This window comes from Rana temporaria, chromosome 8 (genome assembly GCF_905171775.1).
Source record: "Rana temporaria chromosome 8, aRanTem1.1, whole genome shotgun sequence".
NCBI classification, from domain to species: domain Eukaryota; kingdom Metazoa; phylum Chordata; class Amphibia; order Anura; family Ranidae; genus Rana; species Rana temporaria.
The window spans coordinates 22,190,087-22,205,086 of record NC_053496.1 but is presented as its reverse complement, the minus strand read 5'-3'; the positions used below and the strand labels follow the sequence as shown (position 1 = coordinate 22,205,086).

Here is a 15,000-nt window from a genome sequence, read left to right as displayed (position 1 = left end):
CACATATTAAATGCACCCCCTGTCATTTACTACTCCATGGGACATATAAGGAATATAAATATGAACTACACCCCCTGTCGTTATTGGGATCAGACATACTAATTACATTTACTTCTCTATAGTACATATAGGGAACATACATATAATAATTGCACCCCCCCCCCCTCTTTATAATAAGGATCATATATGCAAACTACACCCTCTGCCATTTACTTCTTCATGAGGCTGATAGGGAACATACAGATACCAACTACACCCCCTGTCCTTATAGGGAACATATACTGTATATTAACAGCACCACCTGTCATTATAGGGGTCACATATTTAATAACTGTACCCCCTTTCCTTATGGGGAACATATACTGTATATTAACAGCACCCCCTGTCATTATAGGGATCACATATTTAATAACTTTCCCCCCTTTCCTTATGGGGAACATATACCGTATATTAACAGCACCACCTGTCATTATAGGGATCACATATTTAATAACTGTACCCCATTTCCTTATAGGGAACATATACTGTATATTAACAGCACCACCTGTCATTATAGGGATCACATATTTAATAGCTGTACCCCCTTTCCTTATAAGTAACATATAATGTATATTAACAGCACCTCCTGTCATTATTGGGATCACATATACAAGCTATATCCCCTGTCATAACGAACATAAGGCACCTCTGTCATTATAAGGATCACATACGTTGTCTATCTCACTTGTCATTATAGGGAACATAATGCACCCCCTAACATTATAGGGATCGCATACACTTGCTATGCCCCTTTTTAGGAACACAATGCATCCCCCTGTTAGAGAAATCACATTATAAGGATCACATAAAATACTAACTGCACCTCTGTCATTATAGGGATCACATACACTATTCCCCCTGTCATTATTGGGAACACAATGAGCTTGTCATTATAGGGATGACATAAAATGCTAACTGCACCCCCTGTCATTATAGGGATCACATATACTGTACAAGCTACACTCCCTGTAATTATACGGATTACATTAATAATCACACCCCCTGTCATTATAGGGATCACCATCAATAATAACTACACCCCCTGTCATTTTAGGGATCACCATCAATAATAACTACACCCCCTGTCATTATAGGGATCACCATCAATAATAACTGCACCCCCTGTCAATATAGGGGTCACCATGAATAATAACTACACCCCCTGTCATTATAGGGATCACCATGAATAATAACTACACCCCCTGTCATTATAGGGATCACCATCAATAATAACTACACCCCCTGTCATTATAGGGATCACATACACTATGCCCCATGTCATTATTGGGAACATAATGCACCCCCTGTCCTTATGGGGGTCACTACATCCTTGTCATTATAGGGACCACCGTAAATAATAACTACACTCCCTGTAATTATAGGGATCACATTATACTAACTGCACCCCCTCCCTTCCTTGTATGGGGATTACAGTGAACACACATCCTTAGTACACTCCTGCCCGTTATTCTCTCCATTGAACATATAGGGGACATACAGATAACCCATTTCCTGCCAGGGCCAGATTTCCCTAACCACCTTGTCATTAGTGTTAACCCATGCACTGCTGCATCTCTGCACATTGCTTACTGCCTCAATTTAACCCAAGCAGTGCTGCGTCTCTCCCCCACTACCCCCTGTCACCACTGGGTAACCCATGCACTACCACCTGCTACAAGTTTAACCTATACGGTGCTGAGGCTCCCCCAACTACTCCCTGACACCATTTTAACCCATGCAGTGCTGCAGATCTCCCCAGTACCCCCTTTCACAACTCCTGTAGTGCTACACATTTCCCCACAAGCCCCAGTCTCAATATTAACTTATGCCATGCTCCAGTTCCCCCCATTATATTAACCCATGCAGTGCTGCAACTCACCTTAGTAACATCTTTCACAAATGAAGGTTCTACCTATTCAATGCAACAACTCACTCCATTGCTTCCTATCAGAATATTAACCCACCTACCTACAACTCCATGGTAATAATGTAGTAATGTAACATTATATCTCAAATCACCCCCATTACTCTATAATAAAACATTAACCAGTGCAAGGCTGTAACCGACCTCATTACCCACCGTTAACAAATATTAACCCATGCACTACTGTATTCGACCCCATTACTATAATCACTGTCAGTGCAGTAACCTATGCAATGCTGGAACTGACCTAATTACTCCCTGTCACAACTTTAACTCATGCAGCACTGTGAATAGCCATGTGCACACTTTGTGAATATGTTAACCCATAAAATGCTGCGTTTGATCATGGCAATCGACCCCAATTTATATATATATATATATATATATATATATATATATATATATATATATATATATATATATATATATATATAAACATAAGAATAGAAACCTATGTAAGCCTTCTGCTAATCGTGTCTATGGCATTTTATATTTCTTCCTATGCAATACAAGTTATCCTTTGCATTGTTGCAATTGTTATTAACCATTTAAGTACAGTAACCCATGCATGCCTGTAAATAGTGACACTTCCCTACAAATGCCATCATTTACCTTGGACACAGTTTACAAATTGCACATCAACACACTAATTTATAACTTTCAACTGAGTCTATTAAAAGCCCAGAGCCGCTGATCTGCCTGGTTGTATGTGTCTGTAAAATGATTTCTATGCAAACTCCCTTGGCAAGTAATAAAGCGCTCCAGTTTGCTGTAAGTTTTTTTTTCCCCTTGTAATGGAGATAAAATAATATGGCCAGGAAAATGGGGGTCCTGCTAGGAGATATGGAGGAGCTGGGCGCCCTGAGGAATCTGAGTGCCTTGTGCTCTGCAATATGCTGATCACTGGATGATATTTAGAGAGAAAGCGCTAATGGGCAATCTGGTGTTTATTTTGAAAGTGCTAACAATGATTTTTCTTTGGTAAAAAGGCAGTGTGTGTGAGAGTACGGATGAGTGGCTTTTGAACATAGGCTCTGACAGATGGTGCAGGGTATAGGTGCGCTCTGCTCCTCCAGTCTGCTGGGTGCAAGGAAGGATGGCTATAGGAGAGATGGATTGATGGATGGCTGAGATGGAAGGAAGAAGGAGAGATAGGTGGAAGGATGGAGGAAGGAACAGTGGATGTATGCAAATATGGAAGACGGAGAAGGATATATGGATGGATAGAAGAATGACAGATGGTGCAGGGTATAGGTGCGCTCTGCTCCTCCAGTCTGCTGGGTGCAAGGAAGGATGGCTATAGGAGAGATGGATGGCTGGGATGGAAGGAAGAATGAGAGATAGGTGGAAGGATGGAGGAAGGAGCAGTGGATATATATGCAAATATGGAAGAAGGAGAAGGATATATGGATGGATAGAAGAATGACAGATGGTGCAGGGTATAGGTGCGCTCTGCTCCTCCAGTCTGCTGGGTGCAAGGAAGGAGGCTATAGGAGAGATGGAGTGATGGATGGCTGAGATGGAAGGAGAGATAGGTGGAAAGATGGAGGAAGGAGCAGTGGATATATGCAAATATGGAAGAAGGAGAAGGATATATGGATGGATAGAAGAATGACAGATGGATATATAGAAGAATTGAAGGAGGAGATGTAGATGGATTAATGCAAGAATGGATGGAAGGACCGATGGATTTATAGAAGAACTGAAGGAGGAGAGGTAGATGAATATATGGATGATGGAGGATGGATAGATGGATGGATGAAGGATAGATGGATAAATAGAAGAATTGTGGAAGGAGAGGTAGGTGGATATATATGGATGATGGATGAAGGAAAGATGGATAAATAGAAGTATGGTGGAAGGAGAGGTAGATGGATATATGGATGGATGAAGGATAGATAGATGGATAAATAGAAAAATTGTGGAAGGATATGTAGATGGATAGATGGATGGATGAAGGAAAGATGGATAAATAGAAGAATGGTGGAAGGAGAGGTATGGATAGATGGATGGGTAAGGGATAGATGGATACATAGAAGAATGGTGGAAGGATATGTAGATGGATAGATGGATGGATGAAGGAAAGATGGATATACAGAAGAATGGAAGAAGTAGAGGTAGGTGGATTGGATGGATGGATGAAGGACAGATGAATATATAAAAGAATGGAAGAAGAGGTAGATGGATAAGTGGATGGATGTATGAAGGACAGATGGATGAAGAATGAAATAAGAAGATATGGATGGATAGAGGTGAGACAGATGGACATACAGAAGAATTATGGAAGGAGAGGCAGATGAATATATGGAAGGATGGATGGAGAAAGGAGAGATGGATATATAGAAGAATGGTGGAAGTAGAGGCATGTGGATAAAATGTAAGATGGTGGAAGGAGAACTAGATGGATATATGGATGGATAAGTGGATGGAGGTAGGAGAGATAGATAGATAGATAGATAGATAGATAGATAGATAGATAGATAGATAGATAGATAGATAGATAGATAGATAGATAGATAGATGAGAGAAAATTATGTAGAAGAATGTATGAAGTAGAAGGATGGATAGGTAAAGGAGAGATGAATGGATGGATAGATAAAGGTCAGATAAATATGTAGAAGAATGCATGAAGTAGAGCGATGGATGGAGGAAGGAGAGATGGATTTATAGAAGAATGGTGGAAGTAGAGGCATGTGGATAAATGGAAGATGGTGGAAGGAAAGCTAGATGGATATATGGAAGGATGAGTGGATGGAGGTAGAAGTGATGGATGGATAGATAGATAGATAATTATGTAGAAGAATGCATGAAGTAGAAGGGTGGATGGAGGAAGGAGAGATAAATGGATGGAGGAAGGATTGTTATATGGAAGCAGGATAGTTGGATATATATTAGGATGGATGTAGGGGGTGGATAGATATAAAGAAGGATAGATGAAGCAGAGGTGGTTGGATATATGGAAGGATGGATGGATGAGGGATGGGTGAGCATATGGTAGGAAGTAAGGAGAGCTGGATAAACAGAAGGATGGCTGGAGGAAGGGGAGATGAATACATGGAAGATGGTGGAAGGAGAGGAAGATGAATACATGGAAGATGGTGGAAGGAGAGATAGATGGAGATATGGAAGGATGGTGGAAGCAGTGAGATGAATGGATGGTTCCAGGGCTGAGTGCCACACATATCCCAGCTCTGAAATGGACCTGCACTGCCAGCCAAAGCTCCAGCCAGTCTCCCAGGCGGGCTAGGTGCCATCCACAGCGGCTCAGTGCTGTTTCCTATAGCCGGGGCTCATCCAGGGACCAGCTGAGCGGCTAACCACAGGCTATGTATCCATATCTGGGTCACAGTCTTCCTGGACAGGGACTCAGCTCCGTCTAATCACTGCAGCCAACCACTTAGATCCTGGGGCCCTCAAATTACCTTCTAATTCGATGCTAATGCTGTCTGTCAGCAAAGGAAATAAGCAAAGAATATTGTTTCATCTGTAATATTATTCTGCAGCTGCCAACAGTTTATAAGGGATGGAGCAAATTTAGAAGCAGTTCTGCCTGAATTGACTGTGGTACACTACAATCCCATCATCGCATGGCTATTAAATTATACAATTATAATCGATTCTAATATCTTTAAAACTGAAAAGATCAGGAGTGCAAGAAAGATATGATGTATCGTTCAATAAAATGATGATGTAAAGTTATCTGATATTTCCAGGGACAACCACAGAAATCCAGGACTGTTCTTAGACATCAGGGACAGCTGTGGGATTGATTGCCCTCTCTGGGGTTTTCTGTAGCCCTGGGTGCCCGGGAAGCATTGGGCATTGGGCAACACCAGCTGTGCTAGGAATGCCAGCTATTGCCAGCAACACAAGCAGGTCCTACTCCTAGCAAATCTTTAGGCAATAAGCACACAAAATAGTCTTTATTTAAATGTCTTTTTTTTTATTTATTGCAACTGGGACCAGGCAGCGCAGGAGGGCCACAGGCGGCCCCCGGGCCGCCAGCTGAGTGCCCAGCAGTGTTAATCTTCCAAGTGGGCTTCTGAAACTTCCAGTGGGGCCTCCCACAGCTGCCCTCCACCCCAGCTGGGTCTCATCAGCCTGCTCAGGGCCTTGCTTCCACTAACACGAATCAGCTGCGGGCTGGATCATTACAAGCCCCATACTAGAACAGGGCATCGCTGTACTAACACTAAACACATGGCTGTGTGTACAGCTCAGCCTGCCTACAACCCCCCCCCCCTTCTTCTCCAACAGGCCTGACACTTCTCCTGTGTGCCCACCCCAAGCCCAAGCCATGACCCCAGCAGACCTGCCAGGCTGCCCAGCACTATTTACTCTCTGTGGGCAGAAGAATTATCCCGCTGCCTTCCCTGGCTGGCCAGCCATCCCAATATTTGAAAGCTAATCCCTTTCAACACCTCATAAAGGCACTAATTGGGTATCTCTTTCTTTTTTTTTTTTTTTTTTAAGCCACTTGACACTTTCAGTGCCATAGCCGGGTGGTGGTAGCCAGGACAACAGGGATGCAAGGCAATAACACACACAAAATAAAATAAAATAATCTCTTAATTGCTATACATCTATGTTAATATGCATTATTAAATTATGGCATTACATTATTATAATATGGTACTTTATTATATTATTATATTACATGTTATATATTATTATGGATCTATAACTATATATATATATATATATATATATATATATATATATATATATATATATATATATATATATATATATATATATATATATTATTATTATTTGATTCTATATTTTTATTGTGCAATTAAACAGTGTCATTTTATCATTTTTTTTCTCCCCATCCCCCTTCCTCAATACTTGACAGTATTGCACAAGAAACAATGCTGTGCAATTCTACTAAAGGGACAAATGGAGGTTATATCATTAAGAAATATTTTGGGGTGATGTAAATAGAGGAAAATAATAGCGACAAGAGTGTTCTTTTAAAAAGTTATCGCAGCTATTATAGCAAAAGCCATGTACAAGTCTGTATATCCCCCAAATGTTTATCTATCGCCTGACTCTGATCTCCAGATCACATGTGCCTGTCCTGTTCTGAGTTGTCCTGTCCTGTTCTACCCACTGTGTGCCCTGTCATGTTCACCCTGTCCTCTCTGTGTGTCCTCTCTTGTCATGTCCTGCTCTCTCCTGTCTTGCCATGTTCTGCCTTGTGCTGTCCTGGTATTCTATGCCCTCTCCTGTCCTGTCTTGCCATGTTCTGCCATGTCCTGTCCTGCTATGCCCTCTCCTGTCCTACCATGTTCTGCCCTGCTATGCCCTCTCCTCTCCTGTCTTGCCATGTTCTGCCATGTCCTGTCCTGCCATGCTATGCCCTCTCCTGTCCTACCATGTTCTGCCCTGCTATGCCATCTCCTGTCCTGTCTTGCCATATTCTGCCCTGTCCTGCCTTGCAATGTTCTGCCCTCTCCTGTCCTGCCTTGCCATGTTCTGCCATGCTATGCCCTCTCTTGTACTGCCTTGCCATGTTCTAGCCTGTCCTGTCCTGCCTTACCATGCTATGCCCTCTGTTGTACTGCCTTGCCATGTTCTAGCCTGTCCTGCCATGTTTTGCCCTGTCCTGTCCAGTCTTGCCATGTTCTTCACTGTCCTGTCCTGCCATGCACTGTCCCAGGTTGCTATTTTAGCAGATCTGGAGGGATTATTAGTAGCTATTGTAGCGCCTGTTGCCAGCGCTGCTGGAAGCACAGAGCCTTGTCCCTGGCCCGGAGATGAGGCTGACAGTATAATAATAACATAGCAGCTTTAATAACAGATAGTGTTTTGAAAACAGGCAGCAATATGGTACAGCAGAGACAACACTGAGCCTGCTCCCTCCAAATGTTTGTTGATCCAGCAGCTTCCCCTCCATACAGAGCCCGGGCTGCTGATCGCCTCGTCGTGCCTAGTATTTAGATATGATTTATTTTTTGGTTTTGTAGCACAAACAGAAATCCATAAACTGTCGGTTCAGCGCCATTTAATCTTTGATCAGTTACTGGCTAGGAGATGAAATGCCTAGATTGTCTCCTCTGTTTAGGCTGTGACATCCCTCCAGCTAAATGAACAATAAATACTTTTCATTTCTACTCTATTTTGTCTCTGTCATTTTCCTATTATTAGGTGCTAATTTTTTTAATGTGATTTTATTTTTATTTATTTATTTTTGGAGGGGGGGGGGGGTAGTCATGGATCTCATAGCAGCAGCACTTAATTACAGTAGAGCAGCCAGGACGGTGCAAGCACCATTCAATACAAAGGGAAGAAAGGAGCGCTCTGTGTCCCCCATTCAGATCAGTGCCTCCCCTGTCCCCCTGCCCGCTGTCACTTCATCTCCTCCTTAGGAGGGGACTCAAGTGGCATCAGTGACAAATCCGAAATCAACCGGCTTAGACAATAAAAAGAAGAAGTTTGTTCTTTTCGCCTGCGGCCGTGTGCACGGGGGCGAGCTGCTGGAAATCACAGACATGGCAATGGGTGGAAGGGAGCTCAGCTCATTCCTCAGATGATAATTTACTTGTATTTGTTTATTTATTAGTCCTGCACTTCATTCTGCTGCTGCTTGCTTGCTTTCATTATTGGCAGGGAAACAGATATGGACGTAAATGTACGTCTTTAGCTAGCCATCTATTTATCTATCCGTCTATCTACCATCCATGTCTAGGTGTCATTGTTTTGTAGGATAATAATAACAACAACAATAATAATACTAATATATTATAATATATTATAATAATATAATATATAATATATATAATATAATAATAATATATTATTATTATTATTATTATTATTATTATTATTATTATTATTATTATTATATAATTGTAATATTAATACTATAATTTACAATTGTTACAATTTATATTATATTAATCTATAGATATATGTCAAATATATATCTATATATAGATATAGACGAATATATGTTTTAAGTATGATACACACGTATATATAAAAATAAAAATATAATGTATAAAGCATAACTAAAGAGTGTATAACACACATACATGTGTGCACATATATATATATATATATATATATATATATATATATATATATATATATATATATATATATATATATATATATATATATATATATATATATATATATATATATATATAGGACGAGCTGCCTGGCACTACACGTAATTGCTATGGATTTTTATCGATAACCTCTAGTTACTATCAGAAAAGTTGTACACGACAGGTTAAATAATTTAATAAGCAAGTCCATGTAATTAGGTTATTTACAAGCTGTGACAGGGACTGCCTGATGGAGGCACAGGGGCAGGAAATAGACGCTTTTGGTGACCTCTTGAGCTTGCACTTTGAATGATGAGATGGGAGAGGCAGAGGTGAATAGAGGAACAGAGAGCAGCTGATATTTCACCCATGGCACACTGGCTGGGGGGACCCTGCCTCTGTCCATAGCACTGGGGGGGGGGCAGAGGGGGTTGCTGGGGCTTATTGTCCAGGCTCTGTGTATGTGGGGGCACAGCTGTTAAATGAGGAGCACGGGTTGGGGACCCAGTCTCTGTCTAAGGAAATGGGGGGGGGGACACAGAGGGGACACAGCTGATGGTGGACCTAGCCTCTGCTCATAGCACAGGGGGATAGAAGATTGTGGGGACACAAATGATGGTGGACCCAACTTCTGCCCATAGCACAGGGGGGTAGAAGAGTGTGGGACACAGCTGATGGTGGACCAAGCCTCTACTCATAGCACAGGGGGGCAGAAGAGTGTGGGGTCACAGCTGATGGTGGACCCAGCCTCTGCCCATAGCACATATAGAAGACTGTGGGGACACAAATGTTGGTGGACCAAATCTCTGCCCATAGCACAGGGGGGTAGAAGAGTGTGGGGTACAGCTGATGGTGAACCCAACCTCTGGCCATAGCACAGGGGGTAGAAGACTGTGGGGGGCACAGCTGATGTTGGAACAAGCCTCTGCTCATAGCACAGGGGGGGATAGAAGAGTGTGGGGACACCTCTGATGGTGGACCAAGCCTCTGCTCATAGCACAGGGGGACAGAAGTGTTCAGGCTCTGTTTGGGGACACAGTTGATGAATAAGGAGTAGTGGCTGGGGATCCAGCCTCTGTCCATTGCACTGGCAGACATAGACATTGTTGTGTCAAGTCTCTGTTTGGGGACAGAGCTGATGAATGAAGAACACTTTGTGGTGACAGGGAAACCTGTAGATGCTTTCTCATCCTCCCACATGAAATAAACTATGACAGCAGCCCATACAAACTTTGCACAAGCAGAAGCTTTGGACGTTGCTCACCTGTTTGGTCATGGAGTCTATTAGCCGTACATAAAGATCTTGTTCTGTTCTGACTCCTGCAAAAGGGGGGGCAGAAAAAAAAGGGGTCACCATATGTACTAAACTCACTAAACACAGCTAAGAATACTATGGCATGCTAAACACAGAAACTGCATCAACCAGCAACAGCTCACTACACATTGAACAGTCAGGGCAAGAATTAAATATATATAATAAGAGCAAACTGGATGGGAGACAGCGATCCCTCAGCGCAGAACAAAAGTCCCATCCACATCTAGGGCAGGTGTTGCTCTTGTTTAATTCTGGAAATATTTTGCCCCCCCATATTTGAAAATGATGAGCAGCTTAATCATAATAAGCTGTCAAAACCACTGATGCACAGACTGTTAAAACACCTTTGATATATACATTGATGCACCCTTCTAGTTAATAAAAATACAATGATGACATTATTGTTACATTAGGATGTTTTTGTATCTTTCTACAAGGGATCAGTCGTATAAATACGTCCTAAGCTTTGCATCTTATTGAAAATATATTTAAATGTACAAACTAAAGCTACGATACAATATTAAATAGTCAGTGTCGTGTACAGTGCATAATATAGTTAATAAAAACTTACCATTACTGTATAATAATTGCAGTTTGTAGTGAATCCCATTATTAGTTTTTTCGCTATTTGGTTCCTGAAAATAATAGTAGATTGTTACTTTGATAGGAAATCAGATAAGGTTTTGCCCTGTGTTGTAGTTGGGGGGTAGTGAGGATGAGATGTAAGGGGCATGTTGGCTGTTTGCTGATGTCCCTGCTTTGTAGCTCAGGTGACAGTGACACTATTTTTTTTTTTTTAGCTCTTGAATCAGTCAATATTTCCTGATAAGTTTCTAAGTCATCAGCTAAGTCCTGGGAAGCCAGAGGTGGCAGGAATAATAAGAGGGGCTCCTGCACGTGGTCCTGCCGCCTCTGGAGTACACTTAGAGCTCATTTTGTAGGGTTTCAGTAGAAAACGATGCTTTGACCAGTTGCCCCAATCTGTGGGCTCTGGGACTATGGGTATAAACCCGCATGGCAAGGATACCCAGCTCTATGCACTAACATTCCATTATTTTATATCAGTGTCCCTAATCTGGAATCTGAATGCACCTGCATGACAGGAGTAATCAGCATAGCACATTGCAATAAATTCTATTTTTATTTTATTTTGATTTGCTCTAATTTGCATATGCAAGCAAACACGAATATAGTTATTTTTTATTGTGTATACTATTTAGGAATACCCGTATTTTTAGCATTATTCGAATTATTTATTGTATTATTTTTATTAGCTTTATAAGTTCTGACTACTTCTCCTAATTTAAAAAAATATGACAGCATTAGAAGTAATGAAAACTGATGCATTAAAATTATATTTTTACTTTTAATTTGCCATTTCTTCCACTCTAGTGTTTTTTTTTTTTACATGCACAGCCGAGGTGACGGCTAATATGCATGTCCCCCCAATCATTGACATATAGGAGCACATACAGCAGGGATAGTGACCAATATGAATTCAAATTAACTGATTATTTTTTTTGTATTGACCATGTTCCCCAATTTGTGAAAGCTGGGGTGCACATTAGTAGCAACAGTGATTGCTTGCATGTCATAATTTTATCTTAATGCTTTTGACCCCAGTCAATAAGAACTATAAACACATGCAAGACAACGAAGTCATTTTAGGCATTAACATGATATTTAACTTTTTTTTTTAATATATATAGTTTCCTAATTGTGCTAAATTTAAAGTTAATTTGTTTACCCATACATGGTATTAGTAATAACCGTTAATAGTTAAAATAATATTTTTGCTTTATTCTTTCCTATGAGCTGTATATATTATTTTGTTTCTTTTTACTTGACCTACTAGAGTTAATTACCACTATTCCTGATTCATGGTATTGTAATATTGTATTCAACATTTTCTTCGCCCCATGTACACGCATGATAGAGGTGTTGACCACTATGCATTAAACGTGTTTTATTCGGGCTAGAATAACGGGGTACTTATAATAAATGATAGCCAAAATGTCTTAAAATAATAATAATAATAATCTATACTTATAATTTTTGTGCCATGTGCACACTGTGTGGACTTGTTGACCATTGTGCACTTTAAAATGTTACTTTCAGTTTAGAATAAAGTGACGATCTAGGGGTACTTATCAGAAATGATAACCAATGCCTTAAAATAATAAAAAATATTCTATATTGTTTTTGTTTTGTTTTGTTTTGCTTTTGTGCCATGTGCACACAGTGTAGAGTTATTGACCATTATGGATTTAAAAATGTTACATTCAGTTTACTAAAACGTGTTAAATATAGGAGTGTGCATTAAAAAAATATAAATTGATATGTATCATTTTCTGCATGGCAGAGTTGATAACCAAGTAATAGAAAATGTTATATTGTGTGAAATGAAGGAATGTAAATTATTATTATAAATCTATAAAACATTTTTTGCATGGTAAAGTTGATAATCAAGTGTTTTCTTTACTCTAATGTTTGTTCAGTTTTCCCAAAAACGGTGTCAGAAGTGATGTGCATTAAAATATTAATATTATAACTCTATAATTTTGTATTATATGGTAAAGTTGATAACCAAGTGTTGTTGTTTTTTTTTTTTTACTCTAGTGTTTGTTCAGTTTTCCAAAATGTGTGTCAGGGGTAATGGGCATTAAAATATTAATATTGCCTTGGTATTATTTTTGTGCCCCATGTGCATGGATGGCAGAGGGGATGAGGACTATGCCCTGTGTATAGTAAAAATATATATATATTTTATATTAATATTGCCTAGGTATTATTGTTGGGCCCCATGTGCATGGATGGCAGAGGTGACGAGGACTAAGCCTTGTGACTTGTCAATGTTACATAGTAAAAAAAATGTTTATATATATTAATATTGCCTAGGTATTATTGTAGTGCCCCTTGTGCACGGATGGCAGAGGGGATGGGGACTCTGCCCTGTGACTTGTCAATGTTACATATAGTATTATTATTTTATATTAATATTGCCTAGGTACTATTGTTGTGCCCCATGTGCATGGATGGAGGTAATGAGGACTATGCCCTTTGACTTGTCAATGTTGAATAGTATTATTATAATTTTTTTTAAATGCCCCATGTGCATGGATGGCAGAGGTGATGAGGACAATACCCTGCGATCTGTCAATGTTGTATAGTAAAAACAAATGTATATTAATATTGCCTATGTATTATTGTTGTGCCCCATGTGCATGGATGGCAGAGGTGATAGGGACTATACCCTTGTGATTTTTCAATGTTGTATAGTAAAACATTTATATTTATATATATTAATATTGACCTGGTATTATTGTTGTGCCCCATGGATGGCAGAGGTGATGAGGACTATACCCTGCGATTTGTCAATGTATAGTAAAATATTTGTTTTATATATAAATATTGCCTAGGTATAATTGTTGTGCCCCATGTGAATGGATGGCAGAGTTGATGAGCACTATGCCCTGTGACTTGTCAATGTTGCATATAGTATTAATATTATTTTATGTTAATATTGCCTAGGTATTATTGTTGTGCCCCATGTGCATGGATGGCAGAGGTGATGAGCACTATGCCCTGTGACTCAATGTTGCATATAGTATTATTATTCTTTTATATTAATATTGGCTATGTATTATTTTTGTGCCCCATGTGCATGGATGGCAGAGGTGATGAGCACTATGCCCTGTGACTCAATGTTGCATATAGTATTATTATCCTTTTATATTAATATTGGCTATGTATTATTTTTGTGCGCCATGTGCATGGATGGAGGTGATGAGGACTATGCCCTGTGACTTGTAATTTTTGCAAAGTATTATTTTATCTTTTTTATATTAATATTACCTAGGTATTATTGTTGTGCCCCATGTGCATGGATGGCAGAGGTGATGAGCACTATGCCCTGTGACTCAATGTTGCATATAGTATTATTATTATTATTATTTTATATTAATAGTGGCTATGTATTATTGTTGTGCCCCATGTGCATGGATGGAGACGATGAGGACTATGTCCTGTGACTTGTCATTTTTGCAAGTATTATTATTTTTTTTTTTTATATTAATATTGCCTAGGTATTATTTCTGTGCCCCATGTGCATGGATGGAGGTGATGAGGACTATGCCCTGTGACTTGTCAATGTTGCATATAATATATATATTTTTTTATATTAATAGTGCCTATGTATTATGTTTGTGCCCCATGTGCATGGATGGCAGAGGTGATGAGGACTATGCCCTGTGACTTGTCAATGTTTCATATAATATTTTTTTTATATATATTAATATTATCTAGGTATTATTGTTGTGCCCCATGTGCATGGATGGCAGAGGTGATGAGGACTATGCCCTGTGACTTGTCAATGTTGCATATAATATTATTATTATTTTCTTTAAAAATGCTGGAGGTAATGAGGACTATGTCCTGTGACTTGTCCATGTTGCATATAATATTATTTCTTTTTTTTTTATATTAATATTGCCTATGTATTATTGTTGTGCCCCATGTGCATGGATGGCAGAGGTAATGAGGACTATGCCCTGTGACTTGTCAATGTTGCATATAATATTATTTTTTTATATATTAATATTGCCTAGGTATTATTGTTGTGCTCCATGTGCATGGATGGAGGTAATGAGGACTATGTCCATGTT

General features: G+C 39.5%; 1 protein-coding gene across 27 annotated transcripts in view; it reads right to left on the bottom strand.

Annotated features, from left to right (window-relative positions):
* EBF3 (EBF transcription factor 3) overlaps positions 1-15,000 on the bottom strand; it is a 201,306-nt gene that overhangs the window by 185,034 nt on the left and 1,272 nt on the right. For all 27 annotated transcript variants that reach the window (XM_040361375.1, XM_040361376.1, XM_040361377.1 and 24 more), the window contains exons 3-4: positions 10,908-10,971; positions 10,286-10,341 (exon numbers count right to left, since the gene is read on the bottom strand). In XM_040361375.1, coding sequence (XP_040217309.1) covers positions 10,286-10,341; positions 10,908-10,971 — 120 coding nt within the window. The remainder of the gene's footprint in view (positions 1-10,285; positions 10,342-10,907; positions 10,972-15,000) is intronic.